The sequence below is a fragment of the Panulirus ornatus genome, chromosome 50, assembly GCF_036320965.1.
Source record: "Panulirus ornatus isolate Po-2019 chromosome 50, ASM3632096v1, whole genome shotgun sequence".
Lineage (NCBI taxonomy): Eukaryota > Metazoa > Arthropoda > Malacostraca > Decapoda > Palinuridae > Panulirus > Panulirus ornatus.
Window position 1 is genome coordinate 24559513 of NC_092273.1, and position 23077 is coordinate 24582589.

Genomic DNA, 23077 nt, shown 5'->3' on the forward strand with positions numbered 1-23077 from the left:
TTCAGCTATGCTGGAATATATAGAAAGCGATCTATCATCTCTCCCTGTAGTAATTGAGCCATTTAGAGATGGCTTTGTTGAGTAGAAGTTAAGTAACCTATACATTGGCTTTCGCATCTACCATGATGTTCATTTCCACTCGATGCATCTTCTGTTGACGTGGCCAACTGCCAACACAGATCACACATACCAATATCATCATCACCAATTCCTCTGAAGCGTAATAGAAATTAGATGTTATATGGTCTTTATGTGAGGAAGGAGATCTATGTAACCATTTTCACATCACCTGGATCAAAACTGAATCGCATATCACGTAAATGAATCCTAGGTCTCATATGTGAAGTGGTGGTAGCTAGGAACACCTAGAACTGATAGTGAATGCTGTACTAGGACACCTAGAATGTATAAGTAGTGTTGGTAGCTAGGAACACCTAGGGACTGTATATGTGAAGTGCTAGTAGCTAGGGACACCTAGGAACTGTATATGTGAAGTGCTGGTAGCTAGGAACACCTAGGAACTGTATATGTGAAGTGCTGGTAGCTAGGGACGCCTAGGGACTGTATATGTGAAGTGCTGGTAGCTAGGAACACCTAGGGACTGCATAGTCCCTTATCTCAGGGCATTTCTAAATCCTCCATTTAGATACATCAAACAGGGACGCCTGAAGGCTTTTCCTAAACACTCCAATCAGGAATGTTTATATAGACGATGGATGTCATCATCTGGGACTCCATATGTAGGGTTATAGCCTATTTGGGAGAGATTCCAATCTGATGTAAGCAGCTTAGACTCTACTTGGAGGATACTCATTTTGATATCATCCGCTGGGATCCTAATATGGAGGGTGATTCCACTGTTGTTGTTGTCAACTGAGAATCGTACTTGGACAGGGTTCAATCTCATGTCATCAGATGAGATTCTCTGTTCGAGATGGAGTGATAGTATTGAAGACAGTAGAGGTTTATATGCGACTTCCTGGGCATTATAGGAAGCTATCCATTCTCGGGGTCTATACAGAAGTTCTCACTAACATCACAATCAAGTTTTCGTGTTCAACTTTCTTTTTTCTATCCTTATTTCCTTCACTTGAACACAATCTGTTGCTTATTTTCGTCTTTTATTGTCGTCATCATCACTATGGTGTGGAGCATGTCAACTGTAATTTCTAAATGACCATTCATCTTAAACTACCTTCCTCGCCTCGTTCGTCCTCTCCTTTGTCAGCTTCCTTCATCACCTCATCTCCCTCTCTCGTAAAGCTTTTCGTCACGGGTCGTTACCTCGTCCATAGTTCGCCAGTTAAGTCGAACTGGGTTGTTCCTCGACGCCAGAGACATGGCTAATTTCTCTCATGTTCATCCGCTGTAGTATTTAGCATATATGATCCTTTTTTAAAAAAGTTATACTCTCACTTTGTCTGGGGTTCGAATGTCTACAACCCCAGCTGACACCATGGAGAACCCCAGCTAACACCATGAGGTACCCCAGCTAACACCATGGCACATAACCACAACATACACCCACCACCTTCCAAACCTTTTTTCCACCTTTGCGATCTTGGTTGTTGGAGGAGAGGCTGCTAACACTCCCTTCCCTCGACCGACAGAGATGGAAGAGCCGACGGTCGGTGCCGTGATGGAGGAGACGAACCCTATCCTATGGACGTGGTTCATCATAGCTGTCATGGTGGCAGTCACCATGATCTGTATCGTCTTCTTCTCTATGTGGGTCTACAGCCAAAGGTGAGTTGAGCTCCCCCTCTTCTTTGTCCTCGCCTCCTCCCTACCTGGGGCTACAGAGAGGGGTATGTTTACCCCTCTTGTCTTTATCCTTTTCTTCCTCTGAGTCTACAGGAAGAGGTGAGTTTGCCCCTTCTTGTCTTCATCTTTTTCTTCCTGTGAGTCTACAGGAAGAGGTGAGTTTGCCCCTTCTTGTCTTCATCTTTTTCTTCCTGTGAGTCTACAGGAAGATACTTTTACCCTTTCTTGTCTTTTTCTTTTTCTTCATGTGAGTCTACAGGTTGAGGTAAGTTTACCCCTTTTGTCTTCATTCTTTTCTTTCTCTGAGTCTACAGGAAGAGATAAGTTTACCCCTATTGTCTTCATTCTTTTCTTTCTCTGAGTCTACAGGAAGAGATGAGTTTACCCCTTCTTGTCTTAGCAAGAGCTAAGTTTACATGGCTTCACATTCATCATCAAATGCTAATGATAAACCATAGACCATTTTCTTTACTCAAGCCTCTTTCCATTTTCTTTACATATTCAATTCTACTCACGTCCCATTCTGTAGGAACTGATGTAACGTTTCTCTCAAGGAGTGGAATCATTTTTGAGTTTATATTTCAGTCTCTCTGTATGTCTTGTGTATCTGACTTGTAATCTTTATCTTGATTGTATCGTTTTGAAATTTGTTTGACATAACTATGTAAACAGCCGCATGTAGTGGCATATATATATATATATATATATATATATATATATATATATATATATATATATATATATATACTGGAAATGATCACAATTGAGCGCGTGATCGAGTACATTCCTGAGTCCGCGGGGAAATGGAACACGATAAGTTCCCAAGTGCACTTTCGTGTAATGATCACATCATTAGGGGGACACAAGAGATAAATATACCAAATGGCGTCCTAGCTACGTCTCTTCGTTATGTATCAACTGACAGTTATATTTCTTTCTTGTGTCTCCCCCGATGATGCGATTATTACACGAAAGTGCACTTGGGAACTTGTGTTTTATTTCCTCGTGGACTCATAGGAATATATATATATATATATATATAATATATATATATATATATATATATATATATAAGATTCTTAAAATATATATATATTTTTTTTTTTTTTTTTATTTTTTATACTTGTTCTGCGTCCACGCGTTGGCGAGGTAGCGCAAGGGATACAACCGACGACAGAAAGTGGGCCCAACCCCCCCCATCACAGATGTACATACACACGCGCACACAGCTCAAGAGATACATCAACAGCGTATCCATGGGTTACCCAGGGACGCTTCAAGGAGCTGATTCAATCCATAGACAGGACGTCAACCGGTAGTACTCACAATACGGTCAATAGTACTCAATATCCTTGGCGATACTCAATGGTCACTCATCCTGCAGGTTCAGGCCCGATCACACAAATACGATTGTATCAAGGAGTCTCAATACTCCAATGTAGGTCTCCTGCTTCTCCAGAAGTTTCCTCCACCGGAACATCATATATCCAGCTTTGGATCAATGTTCCTTCACTCATTACACATCCATGCCCAAACCATTCAAACACACCCTCTCTCCCTCAACCACCTCTTTATTTCCACACATCTTCTTACCTACGTTACTTACTCGACAACCACCACACACCACACATTGTCTCAAACATCTCATTCCACACACCACCCCCGCACCAACTCTATCCAACCACACGTCTCGCAACCATACAACATGTGTGTTGGAACACTATGTCCTCTGCAAAAATTATAACCATTGTTTGCTTTCCGAGATAATGTTCTCGACTTCCTACCAGGTTTTCAAGGCTCCCAAAATATTTTGCCCCTTCTCTGGCCTATGTGTTATCGTGTCGTTTCATTGTGTGTTCTGTCGCTGACAAGCATTACAGTTTATCTAGAAACACTATCACTCATGGCAGTTGTTCAGCTCCATTCAAACTTCAACCTCCCAATGTACTTCCCAACATTACTGTACCAAACGCTCTATTCCACCGAGAGTTTACGTCTTAATGCCTTTTGCCCCATCTGGACTTACCAATCTCAGTACAGCTGTATCTCCAGTAATTCTTCATGTCTGAAACAGCCATCCACCACACAACGAAACACACACACAACTGACTCACTTCCAACAACCTCTCATCCCCAACAGACGTCATACTTGCCCCCATTATCGATGCTATTAGCATTACTCCTAACAGACCATGCCATAAACAAATTAAACAATCAATGTAAGACATTCAGTTATCACCCCTGCGCAACTCAAATAGGAGGTACTCAAGGAGGAGGTACTCAAGGAGGAGGTACTCAAGGAGGAGGTACTTGAGGGTCAAGTAGTTCACAGGACCTGTTATGAGATCAGGATGTATCTGTCAGCTTGTACACACACACACACACACACACACACACCACACACACACACACATCACACACACACACACCACACACACACACACACACACACACACACACACACACCACACACACACACACACACACATCACACACATCACACACACCCACCCACCCACACACACCACACACCACACACACACACACACACACACACGTGTATGTGTGTGTGTGTGTGTGTGTGTGTCGATGAACAGACAAATGTATATAGACCACGGGTCGGTTTCGAACCCTGGGTAGGAGTAGGTAGCCAGACGCCTTACCCAGGGTTCGAAGCCGACCCTTTAGTGTATATATACATGTGTGTGCTTGTGTGCGTATATGTGTGTGTGTGTGTGTGTGTGTGTGTGTGTGTGTGTGTGTGTGTGTGTGTGTGTGTGTGTGTGTGTGTGTGTGTGTAACAACGTATGTACGAAGGGTTTACCATAGAACACGATCATTACTGTGGTAGATTGTACCAGCACCATTCTAATTACCTTCAACCATCTCTGAAGTGTAGTTCCAACATTCACTAGACAAAGCTTAATTCCAGACCAGGAGAAGATGTGAGGACGAGTCGTAATGCCTATGTGGAGCCCCGGATGGCCTGGAATATCCATCGTAAGAAAGAGTGTATTCCAGTAAACCTGTGATGGTCTGGAAACACCCATCTCACACACACACACACACACACACACACACACACACACACACACACACAGACACACACACACACACACATACACACACACACACACACACACACAGACGAATCATTACCCACAGATAATTGAATGCTAATGATAAGAAATATCATAGAAGGGAAGAATGGGAGTCATAAGACATAAGGACACATCAACTGATAAAGTAATTTCAGGAGTTTATCTCTCCAGCATCTCGGCCCTGTCATTGGATCTCATGAATTTGTAGGATCTCATGACTGATACTCAGTATAGGAAGCCACACAATGGCTACGTTTAAGAAGGCAAACACGCCAATTGTCTGTCCCAGTGTGTATACAGTGTACCAAGACCTTTATCCAGTGTATGTACAGTGTACCAAGACCTTTATCCAGTGCATGTTCAGTGTACTAAGACCTTTATCCAGTGTATGTACAGTGTACCAAAGCCTTTAACCTCACAAGGGCTACGTTTAAGAAGGCAAACACGCCAATTGTCTGTCCCAGTGTGTATACAGTGTACCAAGACCTTTATCCAGTGTATGTACAGTGTACCAAGACCTTTATCCAGTGCATGTTCAGTGTACTAAGACCTTTATCCAGTGTATGTACAGTGTACCAAAGCCTTTAACCTCACAAGGGCTACTTTTAAGAAGGCAAACACGCCAATTGTCTGTCCCAGTGTGTATACAGTGTACCAAGACCTTTATCCAGTGTATGTACAGTGTACCAAGACCTTTATCCAGTGTATGTACACTGTACCAAGACCTTTATCCAGTGTATGTAAACTGTACCAAGCCCTTTATCCAGTGTATGTACAGTGTACCAAGCCCTTTAACCAGTGTATGTACAGTGTACCAAGCCCTTTATCCAGTGTATGTACAGTGTACCAAGCCCTTTATCCAGTGTATGTACAGTGTACAGAGACCTTTATATACAAGTGGACAAGACATATACCACTGTATAGAGACTCATAAGAGACGGCTCAAAACACACGAATAGAAAACAATTGATGCTGAATACAGCAAAATACATATGAAAACAAGATGACACAATTATCAAGATGCAATACTGATATAAAGAAAATGAATCATAATTTCTAAGAAAATTATTTGAAAGACTCACAAGATCTATGTGAGTCACAGGTTGTTGAGGTAACACAGTAATGATGTGAGTCACTTTGACCACTTTTGAGTCACTGAGTGTAGCGTTGACCTAACCTAACCTGGATCTAACCTAACCTACCTAAAACCTGACCTGGATCTAACCTAACCTACCTAAAACCTGACCTGGATCTAACCTAACCTAACCTAACCTAACCTAACATGGACCTAACCTAACCTAACCTAACCTAACCTAACCTGGATCTAACCTAACCTAAGGACCTAACCTAACGTACCTACAACCTGACCTGGATCTAACCTAACCTAACCTAACCTAACATGGATCTAACCTAACCTAACCTAAGGACTTAAGCTAACCTACCTAAAACCTGACCTGGATCTAACCTAACCTAACCTAACCTAACCTGGATCTAATCTAACCTGGATCTAACCTAACCTAACCTGGATCTAGACTCAGTCAGAAATGAGATGTCAGCAGTTTCACGAATTCATGTCTTCCTGTACGAAGGAACGAATTGAGTCCTCAACAAACGAATGAATTGATGTCCTCAACGAACGAATGAATTGATGTCCTCGAGATTGATTGCACGAATATCGTCTTTCTCAGATCTGTGTAGCTTTTCGTGGTCACCACAATGTCTTTGGCACTTTCTACTGAAGCAGTTGTAGCTGTTACGAAAGCTATGTTTACCCCCCACCCCTTCCCCAAAGCTAAAACGTCAGCAATAGTCATGTACAGGCAATTTGGACTGTCACACGAAGATAAGAGATAAGAAGACGAGATGAAGAAGAAGAAGAAGAAGAAGAAGAAGAAGAAGAAGAAGAAGAAGAAGAAGAAGAAAAGAAGAAGTAGAAGAAGAAGAAGAAAAAGAAGAAGAAGAAGAAGCAGTATGAAAAGCCTTTAGAAGAAAAATTATCGCGATATAATATGATTATATTCATCACTGCCTCATGCACATATTTGACCTGAGACTTAGATAGACCAAAGGTCACTTGTGGTTCTGGGGGGGACTTGTATATCTATTCAAAGACATGCGATAAGCCATCTCCGATAAGAATGTTTATCTGATGGAGATTCACTAGTGTTGTGTGGCCTTATACACCTATCTATTCAAAGACATGCGATAAGCCATCTCCGATAAGGATGATTATGTGATGAAAATGCACTAAGCTATCGCAACAAAAAGCCTCGAACAGGGCGGCTCAGAATCTTAACTACTCACATCTATGGCTGAGAATCTTAGTCTTGTGCTTGTATCAGTACACGGAACATCTTGAATCATGAAGGTCTGTCTTCAGTGATGCAAATGAATGAATCATGACCTCTGGGTCAACCCTAGATGAATCAGGGACGTGAATGGATGAATCAGCGAGGTGAAGGGTTGAATCAGTAAGGTGAAAGGACGAATGAGCGAGGTAAAGGGATGAATAGCGAGATGAAGGGATGAATCAACGATGCAAAGGGATGAATCAGCGAGGCGAAGGGATGAATCAGTGAGGTGAAGGGATGAATCAGCGAGATGAAGGGATGAATCAGCGAGGTAAAGGGATGAATAGCGAGGTGAAGGGATGAATCTGTGAGATGAAGGGATGAATCAGCGAGGTGAAGGGATGAATCAGCGAGATGAAGGGATGAATCAGCGAGGTAAAGGGATGAATAGCGAGGTGAAGGGATGAATCTGTGAGATGAAGGGATGAATCAGCGAGGTAAAGGGATGAATAGAGAGATGAAGGGATGAATCAGCGATGCAAAGGGATGAATCAGCGACGCCAAGGGATGAATCACATGTAGTTTCCTGTAATCATGAGAAGTGTGGCACAGCCGAGCTGGCAGCGACATAGAAGGAGGAGGAGGAGGAGCCACAGCCACTGTCTCTGTGAATTATTTTTAGCAGATGAGATGGAGCTGGGGGGGGGGGGGGGGGGGGGGGGGTTGAGGAGACGGTAGGGCTGCTGAAGGTGAGGTGGTACGGTGGAGGCGGGGGTGGGTGGAGGAAGCGCTCCCCAGGGTGAGATGTAGCGCTGCTGGGGTGATATTCCCTACACACACACACACACACACACACACACACACACACACACACACACACACACACACACAACACACACACACACAGACGAGGATTGCATCAGCTTACAAGGGGACCAAGACAAGCTCTGGTCTGGTCCATAGATGATAGGATTCAACCCCAGGATATACAAAGTACATAGGCCTCCCACATCTCTCCCAGGATACATAAGCTACAGGAATGTAGGTGTCACACTTGGCATTTTACAACCTGCATTAGATAGGATGGGCAAAGTGTGTAGGGGTCATTTCCAATCCTTAATAGAGTCGAAATTCGCAACAATGGATTATTTTTTGCTTTGTCTTTGACACGATGTGGAAAAGTGACAATGTTTCGATCACTTAGATCCAGAAGCTGTTGATTCTTTCCCATGATCGTAACTTGCCATTTGCGTTGTGGTCACTGATAACTACCCACCCATTGAGGACAGCAATAATAGAAGGACTGGATAGGGAAATGGAAAGGGGGCTAGGGTTAGGGAAATACCTATCCAGATTGTATGGTATAGAATGTCCTTTGTGTTGAGAAAGTGCTTTATTTTCTCTCTCTCACGGCAGAACCCTGTGTTAGGAGGGTCTTAAACAAGACAACCTGTGTGTAGGCAGTACTAGACTCGCCATCCTATGTATGGGTTACGAAATATTCAACCACTCACGTCGTATGTCTGACCAAAAACAGAATATGTTCCTCAGTATTGGTCAGCACACTTACAGAAGCAGAAGAGAACTAATATAGAGAAGGTCCAGAGAAGGGCAACGAAGGTGGTGTTAGGATTAGAAGGAGATTGGTTACGGGGGAGAGGTTAGAAGCATTGTATTGGTCCATTGTCTAAGTCAGAGGAGCAAGGGGTGATTTGATCACAACTTTCGATATTTCAAACTCGGCTCACGACCTTAATGGGGGAAAGGTTAGAGGCATTGTATTTGTCCATTGTCTAAGTTAGAGGAGCAAGGGGTGACTTGATCACACCTTTCGATATTTCAAACTCGGCTCACGACCCCAAATTGGAACAGTCTTTGGAAACAAGAGAAAGAGAGAACACCGCGCTGACCATAATATAAGAATTAAGGAAAACTTGTTGAAAAAAAAATGCTACTCAGTTCTAAGATTTGTGAGTAAATGGAGCACAAACTGATTGATGGAATCCGGAATATGGACTGAATATAGAAGCATTAAAAGTTATGAGATAGGAGGAAAAGTTTTAAGAGATGGGACCTCACAAGTGTGGATCGGCACAAATAGGTGAATACGAATATTCTGGGCCTCTATGAGTGTCGAGTTCCCTCCCTCCTACCATATAAATAGGTGAATGTACAAAGCTTGGGGCACTACGAGGGTAGACCTCCCTCCATCCTGTCGTATACACAGATGAATACACAAAGCCATTGCCTCTACAGAGGTAGGGCTCCCTGCCCCACTGTCATATAAATAAGTGAATACAGATATTCTGAGCCTCTACGAGAGTAGAACTGCCTCTCTCCTGTCGTATAAATAGATGAATACGCAATGCCTGGGGCTCTCTCAGTTGTAGAACTCCCCAAGTACAATACAAATACATAAAACCTAGGGTATATGCTAGGTGTAGAACCACCCACGTACAATACAAATACACAAACCTGGGCTATATACTACGTGTAGAACTACCCACGTACAATACAAATACACAAAAAAGTTGGGCTATATACTAAGTGTAGAACCACCCACGTACAATACAAATACACAAAACCTGGGCTATATACTAAGTGTAGAACTACCCACGTACAATACAAATACACAAAAACCTGGGCTATGTACTAGGTGTAGAACTACCCACGTACAATACAAATACACAAAAACCTGGGCTACATACTAGGTGTAGAACTACCCACGTACAATACAAATATACAAAACCTTGGCTTCTGGTCGTCGAACGACCCATGTACAATGTAAATGGCAAAAATGATGAACCATGTGTTGATGCTGATGGTCCATGACAACACCATGTGTTAGATGTGAGCGAAGATCTCTTTTCTTATCAATAGGTTAATGAGTGAATGAATAATCTGCTATCATTTATGCTTGTGAAGGAAGTTATCTTGCTGCAAATGATGACCGTTTTCTTCTTTCATTTCATGCAAATTCCCCAGAGAAAACAGGAAATCCTGGTATCATGTGTAAGTAACAAGACACTTTGCTATAGTTATGTAGAGTCTCTCTCTCTCTCTCTCTCTCTCTCTCTCTCTCTCTCTCTCTCTCTCTCTCTCTCTCTCTCTCTCTCTCTCTCTCTCTCTCCGATGTGTTATCCTCCTGTAGCTAATTCTCGGACCTAAACCTGATCTCTTTTTCTTTTCATGTATTTTGGATACAAGAAAGAAATACAACAATCAGTTGATATACAACGAAGAGACGTAGCTAGGACGACGCCATTTGGTAAACAAGTGACTATCCGAATGGAGGTCGGGTGCGTTCAAGTCTGGCAACAAGCGTATCATAAAATCTATTCTGTGGACAAGAAAGGGAACTGTTTAAGAATTCTATCAACAATAAAGCACCCAATTTGTGTAGACCTTTACTAATAGTAAAGCTACAATTTTTTGTGTATTTGATACAAGAAGATTCATTGATATTTCTCATGGTACAGGAGTTAAGAGTTGATAACTTAGATGGCATTACTCCGGTCAATGCAATGATCTTGATTTTTAACATGATCAAACTAGGCATTTGATTCTTGTCCTGTTCTTATACTATATATATGTTGCTTAACTCTAACAGAAAGATCCTTACCAGTCTTCCCAATAAACGATTTATCACAATCCTTACATGGTATTCTATAAACACAGCCTGCAGAACTTCATTAGGAACTCCATTCAGGTAGTCACTTGTTTACCAAATGGCGTCCTAGCTACGTCTCTTCCTTGTATATCAACTGACTCCCGATGGTGCAGTCTCGCTAATAAAGGTGACTTTTCAAGTGGGAGGAGTCCGGTAGATTCTTCAATATAAGGGAATATCTGTTTCACTGAAGTCACTTTCCACCGTTACAGACAACTGGCGGCCATGATGAAGCGTCAGGAGACAGTCCAAAGCGTCGACTCCTTCGCATCACATGACGATGACTTCGCTGAGTACGGAGATGAAAGTATGGGTGAGTATCAGCCTTCCCTGCATGATTATTCTCCCATCTCCCTCCAACCACAGGGGCAAGGGATGGTGTTCAGGTCCCCCACTAACCTCCCTTTCTTCAACGATACTATATATATATATATATATATATATATATATATATATATATATATATATATATATATATATATCAATTTTTTATAGTATAATAGGACGCAAATACATATATATATTCTGTTATATTGAATGAATTAGAAACTAACTTGTATTCTGTTGTATAATATATCGATGATATGCATTCCTCTCTCTCTCTCTCTCTCTCTCTCTCTCTCTCTCTCTCTCTCTCTCTCTCTCTCTCTCTCTCTCTCTCTCTCATTCGTATTGTTTCCACCGTTTTCTTTGTCTCTTACTCTCCATCTCTGTAAATCTCTTTTCCATATGATGATCAAAAATAATATTATTTACAAATGTTTCTGCAGACTCGATCATGCACATGTAAACATACACACTCGAAAAAACAAACACAAAGAAACATTCACACAAATACACAGGTACACATACGCACATACATTTAAACAAACGCACAAACAAATATGCATACATGCAGGCACAAACAAAACATAAGCTTCACAAGTACACACACACACACACACACACATACACACACATACACACACACACATACACACACACACACACACACACACACACACATACACACACACATACACACACACACATACACACACACACACACACACACACACACACGAGAGGGTGTACAACTCCCTCCCCTTAACACACTAACGAGGCAATTACAAATTGGTCATTACAGTAACATCTTTGTACATTGACTCACAACCACTCACTCATAACACTGAGCACACAACATATCCATGAAATAATCTGACTGTATTTCTCTTAGTATATAACACTAGAATGAAATATATTTATATCTGTGGTATACTAATTCTCTAATACCTTCCTCTAGTTGGCCAGACGGAAACTTTAGTATAATCGGTACGCACATATAACCAGGAGTTATATCTATCCTTTCTAGTTCTAGATATACTCTATAGTCCAATCTTAGACTCTCTCTCTCTAGAACCCCCCCTATAGCATTGGGTTATTTATGTGTTTTGCCTTGCGAGACGTGATTTTCTCAGGGCGATCTTGATGACTTCAAAGTTGTATGACTTTTACAACCACATCAACTTTATCAAGTGGGAGATTAAGTAATTCGAGAGAGATATGTAAAACGTGCTTGTAAAGTGGTACTATAAAAGGTCAATGGCCCTGACCTCATAAGTGTAAAGTTACTTAACTATGGGCAAGATAATACTATAGTTCATATCAGGGTCTAATGTCATCCACGATAAGTTCCCAAGTGCACTTTCGTGTAATAATCACATCATCAGGGGAGGCACAAGAGAAAAATGTAAGTTAGTTGATATACAACGAAGAGACGTAGCTAAGACGCCATTTGGTAAACAAGTGACCTGATGATGTGATTACACGAAAGTGCACTTGGGAACTTATCGTGTTTCATTTCCCCGTGGACTCTCTCTCTCTCTCTCTCTCTCTCTCTCTCTCTCTCTCTCTCTCTCTCTCTCTCTCTCTCTCTCTCTCTCTCTCGAACTTATTATTATACGATGCTCAAAAAAATCTTGAAACAAACACGCTGTCCAAAATGTTGCCACCCACAATGGCTCAAAATAGAATAGAAAAAAAGATAATTCGAAAACGGGATTATGATAACAGGTACACACCCGGCGACCGTTTTCTATCACGGAATCCCACTGCGCTCACAACCAAGGGATTCGGGGGGGGGGGGGGGGGGGGGGGGGGTTGGAGACATCAAGATGGCCGAAATCACAAGTAGTGACCCGTTTTCTATTTTTTTTTGGGGGGGGGGGAAAGTTTCATAATTCACTCTCTGCTTCCTTGCATCGTACTGTAGTGTAGCGCTGGTCAATACCATATTTTTTTCTTATGCTTTTATTGTAGTGTTGTGTAGTTAAGCTTGTGGACAATTCTTTTCTTTTTTTATTTGGTCTAGTTTAATAGTGCATGTTAGACTCTCTCTCTCTCTCTCTCTCTCTCTCTCTCTCTCTCTCTCTCTCTCTCTCTCTCTCTCTCTCTCTCTCTCTCTATGTTCTACCATGTGTTGCATGTTCTCCTTGATAATATGAATGTGTAGAAACTCTTTTTATATATTGACAATTTTGGAACATATAACCTTTTTTCTTTGCCTGTGTTAATGCAAATTATATATATATATATATATATATATATATATATATATATATATATATATATATATATATATATATATATATATATATATATATATATATATTCTCGTCTGTGTTTACTCTTAAATGTCTTTTACTTCATATATATATATATATATATATGGATAGAGTTGTGCGCAGGAGGATGGATGTGCTGGAAATGAGATGTTTGAGGACAATGTGTGGTGTGAGGTGGTTTGATCGAGTAAGTAACGTAAGGGTAAGAGAGATGTGTGGAAATAAAAAGAGCGTGGTTGAGAGAGCAGAAGAGGGTGTTTTGAAATGGTTTGGGCACATGGAGAGAATGAGTGAGGAAAGATTGACCAAGAGGATATATGTGTCGGAGGTGAAGGGAACGAGGAGAAGAGGGAGACCAAATTGGAGGTGGAAAGATGGAGTGAAAAAGATTTTGTGTGATCGGGGCCTGAACATGCAGGAGGGTGAAAGGAGGGCAAGGAATAGAGTGAATTGGAGCGATGTGGTATACAGGGGTTGACGTGCTGTCAGTGGATTGAATCAAGGCATGTGAAGCGTCTGGGGTAAACCATGGAAAGCTGTGTAGGTATGTATATTTGCGTGTGTGGACGTGTGTATGTGCATGTGTATGGGGGGGGGGGGGGGGGTTGGGCCATTTCTTTCGTCTGTTTCCTTGCGCTACCTCGCAAACGCGGGAGACAGCGACAAAGTATTAAAAAAAAAAAAAAAAAAAAAAAAAAAAAAAATTATATATATATATATATATATATATATATATATATATATATATATATATATATATATATATATAAATATATATATATATATATATATATATATATATATATTGGAAAGGATCACAACTTTGCGCGAGATCAAGATATTCCTCTGAGTCCACGGTGAAAATGAAACACTATAAGTTCCCAAGTGCGCTTTCGTGTAATAATCACATCATCAGGGGAGACACAAGAGAGATATATAAGTCAGTTGATATACATGGAAGAGACGAAGCTAGGACGCCATTTGGTAAACATGTGATTTACCAAATGGCGTTCTAGCTTCGTCTCTTTGATGTATATCAACTGACTTACATTTCTCTCTTGTGTATCCCCTGATGATGTGATTATTACACGAAAGTGCACTTGGAAACTTATCGTGTTTAATTTCCCCCGTGGACTCATAGGAATATATATATATATATATATATATATATATATATATATATATATATATATATATATATATATATATATATATATATATATATATATATGTATATATATATATATATATATATATATATATATATATATATATATATATATATATACAATATATATATATATATTTTAAAAAATCCTTGTATTTCAGAAATCCGTTGTAACTTGTTTGGATACAGTGATTATAGACATAAGAATATATATATATATATATATATATATATATATATATATATATATATATATATATATATATATATATATATATATATATATATATATATATTACCGGATACGTACATAAATGGAGTAGAGGCAATACGTTTGTGTTTTAGTTAGTTTTTGGAGGCAAGTATGGTGAATGGTCTATTCTCTAGACCTACCACAAGACCTTAGAGGGGTCTGTTATAGGTCATCCGTGGGTCTGTTCTCCTCCAGGTTCATGATATTTTGTTCTTCAAGACCACTATAAAGGGTCTGTAGCTACACCACAGAGGCCATGGCTGTTCAAATTAAAAGATTGTGGCAGCACCCGGGAGTGTATGTGGTCGGTCGTAGCCTAGAAGGATCATGCAAACTGGCTACACCCAGGAGTGTATGTGGTCGTAGCCTAGGAGTGTATGTGGTCTTAGCCTAGGAGTGTATGTGGTCTTAGCCTAGAAGGATCATGCAAACTGGCTGCACCCAGGATGGTCTGTGTGGCCGGAGCCTAACATGCATATTGTGGGTGCATAACAACCCTGGTGGATAAGAAATGTCCTCATACATCACCTAGGTTTTTGATTTCAATCTTGATAATATAACATCAAAGGTTAATGAATGATTTAACTGTCTTTGGGGACATTCTAGCTATAAAATTACTTCTTAGTGACCCATAATCATCTATCCTCTAGAATCTAGGTGTATTATGGCATTGATCTAGGTATGCCATTCACTAGAATGTAAGATGATATTCCTGTGACTTTGAGAAAGACAAATTTTTCCTTTGTCATATGAACAGCTGAATCTCAAGGGTGTATAAACAACACTTGTCTGCAACTTAATTCTAAGAATTATTAAGTATTTTTGTTGTATTCTTTTTTTTCTTCATAGCGCTCCAAGCTATCCTGGGACGATATGGGATGTGAATGGTCTGTATTGTCCTTTTTTAAGTGTAAATTTCTATTAGCAGCCTGGGGTTATAACGAGGCTATTGGGTAGTTCTCTAAGTCTATTATGCTTCTTATAGACAGGGTAGTAGTTGCTACAGACGTAATGAACTAGATTGTAAGTTACGTGTCGATGGTAGAGAAATGCATGTGTGAAATCCCTGCGTATGTCGACCGGTAAATGGGTATATATAGTAAGTTGCTCTGAACTCTGGCCTTCAGTGTATGGGTAGATGGAAGCAAGTAGAAAAGAGGTTTAATGATAAGTGTAATATTCCTCATCTTTCTTGGTTAATCTATGGCATGTTTACCATCAAGGAGATAACAAATATTCTCTTTACTATGCCTTTATAACCATCTCTATCGCTGCCCACAGCAGATGGAGCCAAAAGTTGGCCTTCCAGAGAACAAAAATTTCAACAGATGAAATTGCTTTCTTAACTTAATCACGAGATGATCCACTTAAATCAAATAAGTTATTTAAACTTTAGCATGATAAATAAGCATGTACTTTATCAATCTTTTGTGGTTTTAGATAATATCTATTCTACACATTTATTCCAACAACTTTAATTACAATACGATTTAATAATGTCTCATTAATTATGACTTAAACCAACCAAGTTTCACCTTAGCCAAACTTCAAGCATGTCATAAATTAATACAAAATTTCTTTATTCTTAACCTCTGGAGAATGGAACAATTTATCTTAATATCTATTGATCGATGGCTTTACATTATAATCCAGATTGCCTTCTATCTGCTCAGTAAGATATGAGATATCCAAATTATCTTCTTAATTCATAAAGCCATATGTAGAAACTATCATTACAGTCCATTCATCTTAAAGTGTGCATATTCAGTTGTCACATCACACTGTATTTGTTACTTCCTTTGTAAGTGTGAATGAATAAGTCACTTATGATGATGATGCGTGTGTGTGTGTGTGTGTGTGTGTTTATCAGTATAGCATCTCTCTCTCTCTCTCTCTCTCTCTCTCTCTCTCTCTCTCTCTCTCTCTCTCTCTCTCTCTCTCTCTCTCTCTCTCTCTCTAAAACTCTCACTCGTCCAAAGAACCTTCTTGTGTAATGGCAACGACCAGCGTCGTGTCTCTGCTTCAGTGGATGGAGCAGACCATATAAACTAGATGACATCCATCTCTTTGTCGAAGAGAGTGTACCTCTGAGCCTGTGTCTATGCTTGCCTCGTCTATTTCGCCTTTTAAACTTCTTCTTCTTGGCGATATGCACTGCCCCCAGCTCATACAGACGAAGGGAAACCAGTTCTGATCCCTCAAACACTTGTCTTTTAGCTTTGATTTGTTGTATTTTATAAAGCATTGAATTTCTTCTCAGTCTTCAATTTCTGTACCTCACTGGACCTCATAGTCTTCTGTCTATCACTAGTATGGCTTCGTGTGGCGAGCGTACTGCACTGTCGACCTTATTATATTCCAATCTGATTTGCATTTTGACTTCTCCTGACAGTGGACTTTCCAATTGTCCCATTGATGTAGTGAACAACAAATCGACCCCTTCCTCTTTCCTTTTCTCATCTGGTGTGGCGTTCCTCAAGGTGCTGTTTGATGTCACGTCCTGTTTCATCTCTTCCTTGATCGTTCTCACACTAACTTCATTAGCTTTTCTCTCTGTTCATAAGTGCGTGTGTGTGTGTGTGTGTGTGTGTGTGTGTGTGTGTGTGTGTGTGACTCTCACAGTCCAAGAAGTCGTGACCGAACGAACCACAAAGCAACTAGTGATAATTCGAACCCATTGCTTCCTTACTGTTATGTCGAATCGACACTGAAACCCTAGTTTTCTGTGAATCGACACTAAAACCCCAGTTTTCTATGAATCGACACTGAAATCCCAGTTTTCTATGAATCGACACTGAAACCCTAGTTTTCTGTGAATCGACACTGAAATCCCAGTTTTCTATGAATCGACACTGGAACCCCGGTTTTCTATGTCGCACAGTGATTGCATCGTCTTGGTAGTGGCGAAGTAACACTGGAATAATCCGCTACTGGAAATACACTCTCTTGGTATCAAACCTCTCAGCGAATACAGTTGGCTGCAGTAGCATTGCATTACAAGATACGCAATACAGCGTATTTTGATGAAGTACATAGATTATAAGCTATACCTAATTGAGCAGTATTAAACCATTACCATTTTCTATTGTCGTGTGTAATGTAGTGGTAGAAGTATATGTATATCTCCAGAGTGGCTTTTTGAATCTTACAGCTATCGACCTGCTCAGTTCGGTGTCTCTGGTAACGAACCCCAGACACCAAAGGCCTCCTCCGGCTCCGCGCACCTGAACTCTATAGACAGGTAAAACAATTTGCCTCCCTCCAAGGGCGCTGCCAGTACACACTCACACCCACGCCAGCCCGATGTACCAAAGGCTCTGTGGAACGGCCTTTTTCCATAACCTTCCAGACTGCTTAGATGCACAGAGTCGTCTTGGGGGAGGGCAGTCGCCTTCCAGACCGTCTAGATATCTTTATCTTTTTTTTTTTTTTTAAGGCCGTCTTAGGAGGACCTTCCATGACCTTCCAGACGACCTAGATATATACGGTAGTCTTGGAGGACCTTCCATGACCTTCCAGATGACCTAGATATACTACGGTTGTCTTGGAGGACCTTCCATGACCTTCCAGACGACTTAGATATACAACGGTAGTCTTGGAGGACCTTCCATGACCTTCCAGACTACTTAGATATACTACAGTAGTCTTGGAGGACCTTCCTTGACCTTCCAGACGATCTAGATATACACCGGTTGTCTTGGAGGACCTTCCATGACCTTCCAGACGACCTAGATATACAACGGTAGTCTTGGAGGACCTTCCTTGACCTTCCAGACGATCTAGATATACACCGGTTGTCTTGGAGGACCTTCCATGACCTTCCAGACGACCTAGATATACTACGGTTGTCTTGGAGGACCTTCCATGACCTTCCAGACGACCTAGATATACTACGGTTGTCTTGGAGGACCTTCCATGACCTTCCAGACTACTTAGATATACAACGGTAGTCTTGGAGGACCTTCCATGACCTTCCAGACGACCTAGATATACAACGGTAGTCTTGGAGGACCTTCCATGACCTTCCAGACTACTTAGATATACTACGGTAGTCTTGGAGGACCTTCCATGACCTTCCAGACGATCTAGATATACACTGGTTGTCTTGGAGGACCTTCCATGACCTTCCAGATGACCTAGATATACTACAGTAGTCTTGGAGGACCTTCCATGACCTTCCAGACTACTTAGATATACTACAGTAGTCTTGGAGGACCTTCCATGACCTTCCAGACTACTTAGATATACTACAGTAGTCTTGGAGGATCTTCCATGACCTTCCAGACGACCTAGATATACACCGGTTATCTTGGAGGACCTTCCATGACCTTCCAGGCGACCTAGATATACACGGTAGTCTTGGAGGGCCTTCCATGACCTTCCAGACGACCTAGATATACTACGGTAGTCTTGGAGGACCTTCCATGACCTTCCAGACAACTTAGATATACACCGGTTGTCTTGGAGGACCTTCCATGACCTTCCAGACTACCTAGCTGTGCAACGGTAGTCTTGGAGGACCTTCCATGACCTTCCAGACGACCTAGATATACTACGGTAGTCTTGGAGGATCTTCCATGACCTTCCAGACGACCTAGATATACTGCGGTAGTCTTGGAGGATCTTCCTTGACCTTCCAGACGACCTAGGCACATCATGGCGGACTCGATGGTGTAGAATCTGTCCAGGCAACGTTTTTGGTTGGGGGGAGGATCTGTGTCTATATATAAAAAGCCTTGGAGGAGGACCTCAGACGAACTCCCATGTCATATATATATCGCTTGGCCATTCACTCCACCAAGCAGTCTGTTCCGTTATGACCTGTACTGGTAGCGTCCTTAAATATAACCATCTGGTGTGAGTAATTAATCCAGCCATTTGTAAACTAGGAGTGTATTGATCATTTCCCTGACAACCTGCTGTTGTGTGTATACTGTATATGCAAGTAAGGAGACAGGTCATTCATCCTACAACTGAAGTATGAATGCATGTTGGTATCGTAATGGTTGTTGTATAGTTGTATGGCCAACAACACTTAATCTTCAAAGGAAACTAACAACTGTTTTTCTTAGACCTTAAGGTTTTAAACCGATTCATAAGAGTGTGGAGGTTATAGCATTAACCAGTCGACGTACAGCGGGCATTAACCAGTCAACATACAGCGGGCATTAACCAGAAACATACAGTGGGCATTAACCAGAAACATACAATGGGCATTAACCAGAAACATACAGTGGGCATTTTAAAAGACAACACTCAGCAGGCAACACAAAGCTGCCGTGAACCACACAACATACAGCGGAGATTAGCCAGACAGCATAAAGCTGCTATCATCCAGACACCACACAGCTGTCATTAACCAGACAACATACATTGGGCATTAACCAGACAACATACAGCGGGCATTAACCAGACAACATACGGAGGGCATTAACCAGACAACATATAGCGGGCATTAACCAGACAACATACATCGGGCACTAACCAAACACACATGGGTCATTAACCAGACAACAAAACAGTGGGCATTCACCAGACAACATACATCGGGCATTAACCAGACAACACAGCGGACATTAACCAGACAACATACATCGGGCATAGACCAAACAATATACATCAGGCATTAACCGGACAATATACAGCGGGTACTAACCAGACAACATACAGTGGTCGTTAACCAGACATCATACATCGGGCATTAGCTAGACAACACACATCGAGCATAAACCAGACAACATACACTGGATATTAACCAGACATCATACAATGGGCATTAACCAGACAACATACAGGGGGCATTAACCAGACAACACGCAGTGGGCATTAGCCTGACTACATACAGCTGGCATTAACCAGACAACATGCAGTAGGCATTAACCAGACCACATAAAGCGGGCATCAACCAGACATCATAAAGCGGCCATTGACCGGACAGCATAAAGCGGCCATTAACCAGACATCATACAGCGGGGGAGAGGGGGAGGCATTAACCAGACATACTGCCAGTGGGGGGCGGCATTAACCAGACATACTGCCGGGGCGGCGGCATTAACCACACAGCATACTGCCGGGGTCGGCATTAACCAGACAACACAACGAGTAGCATGATCCACCAGGCTGTTTGGACTCGTTTAAGCCTCCCAAGAAAATTGGGCAAGACCCCGTCCACTTCACCAGCATGATAACAGATCCTTCACCATCTGTTAAAGGACGTAAATGAACAGTTGGCTGAAGAATGTCAATTTCCAGCTGATGTTTGCAGCTGGTTCTTTATAAATGTTAAGGGAAATATCATCACAGAGAACGTATGAGAGAGATCCCTTGACCCTTTACCCCGTGTGTGTGTGTGTGTGTGTGTGTGTGTGTGTGTGTGTGTGCAATTACCTATTTATTCACCTACTTGGATGGTATGGGGAGGGAGTTACACGAATTCATGGGGTCCCATCTCTTAAACTGTCACTTCTAATATAAAACACTTTTGTAAAAGCTTTAGTCTACTGTTAGCATCTATAATGTCATCATATATACAGTCTTTCATTCATCCACTGTTCTACTACAAAAGTACTTTTTTTAAGTCTTTTTCTGAGACGTGTTTTGCTTAAATTCATATTATGGTTTGTGGTTGTTCTGACTTTCCATCTCTCGAAGAACTTTTTTTCTCTCTGTAGACACCATCACAATGATCTAGGGTACTTGAAGGTTATGATCAAGTCATCCCCTAACTCTTCTCTGTTCCATGACCTGATGTTTTTACCAGCAGACAGTTTTTACATTTGCTATTCTCCTTGTGTGGGACTCTGGTTCCAGGCGTCGCACAAACTGATTCCAGCAACTTATTTCTTATAAGAGAATATTCATATATAGACCTTCTTCAGCTGTGTCCTATTTATCATTCGACATACCAGATCAACTGTGATGTTTGACCGAGTTTCCTTTATAGATTCACGCAATCCTCATCGCTCCTCGCTTCCCCCCTCAATACTTTGACTTTATCCATAAACATGTTCAGGTAGAAGTCCAATTCCTGGCGGCAAGTCTATCAATAGGGCGATAGATGGAAAAAGTTTGAAACGGTCTCATTTCTTAGGGATGGGCTGCACCAAGGCAGGCTTCTGGGTTTTAACCAGATGCAATAAAGACGAGCAAGGTCCGGAGCTAACTTGGAGGTACACTCCCTAGGGACTTGGAGGAGGCTATGCTATCTGGGCCATCTATTCCTACATCGGTCAAATGATTTCTGTATGGCTGTTAGCGATCTCTATTTCTTTCTTTCCATCGCTAAGCTTTAGAGCTCTCTACCCCCCCCCCCCCCATGTCTTTCCTATTGACTAGGACCTGCTCATTTTTGCTCATTTCCACTTCCTCCAAAACGTGGTACATATTTCCTCTTTTTATTTCTTCCTTTCTGAAGTATGTCTCATTTAAGGTTTAGCCTCGATGTGGACTTCAGTTTGTCAAACTTATGTAGCCTCCAACATACGTAAGTATTAGGAAACATTTACACATATCTATGACGCTCATCCTTCATGCATTAGTATGTGAGTGACAAGACTCGATGAATTGGAAAATAATGATTAAGAACTTAACATTGAATGCAATTCTATTTTCATGTTAACCGCATCCCTTTCTGAGCTTTATATCAAGTATATTCCTACGAGTCCACGGGGGATGAAACACGATAGGTTCCCAAGTGCGCTTTCGTGTAATAATCACATCAACAAGGGAGACTCAGAGGAATATACATATATATATATATATATATATATATATATATATATATTAGGCATTTCATTCTTATACCCACCTGCATTTTGGCCTGTTAAACCTTTTAGTTTCCTGTAATCAGTCGACACTACATCTGTAATGATGTTCTTGAGCACAGTCACTGTCCTCATTGTGAATGACTGCAAAAAAAAATAGACATTATACAGCTTACTTAAACTGACAGGAAGGAGCAGAGAACATATCCATAACACGCTTTAGTTATTCAACCCGTTCTGAAGATTAGGTTAGGCCAGTGAAGAACATATCTTCATTTCATCATTCCCTGTGGTTAGAAGATCTTAATGGTAGGTGTTCGTCTGGCTGTGGTGGGAATGTAAGTCATCCCGGTTAGCCAGTGTGGTTCTACCACACATCTGGTCGTAGTGGCAGGGTCTACCACACTGTAGCATGCAAGTGTAGTTCTCCCACACATTTTGAGAGTGGCAGAAACAACGTATTT

General features: G+C 41.2%; 1 protein-coding gene across 1 annotated transcript in view; it reads left to right on the forward strand.

Annotated features, from left to right (window-relative positions):
* LOC139764428 (uncharacterized) overlaps positions 1-23077 on the forward strand; it is a 203067-nt gene that overhangs the window by 175048 nt on the left and 4942 nt on the right. The window contains exons 30-33 of the mRNA XM_071690980.1: positions 1611-1746; positions 10142-10168; positions 11039-11139; positions 18002-18091. Coding sequence (XP_071547081.1) covers positions 1611-1746; positions 10142-10168; positions 11039-11139; positions 18002-18078 — 341 coding nt within the window. The 3' untranslated portion in view covers positions 18079-18091. The remainder of the gene's footprint in view (positions 1-1610; positions 1747-10141; positions 10169-11038; positions 11140-18001; positions 18092-23077) is intronic.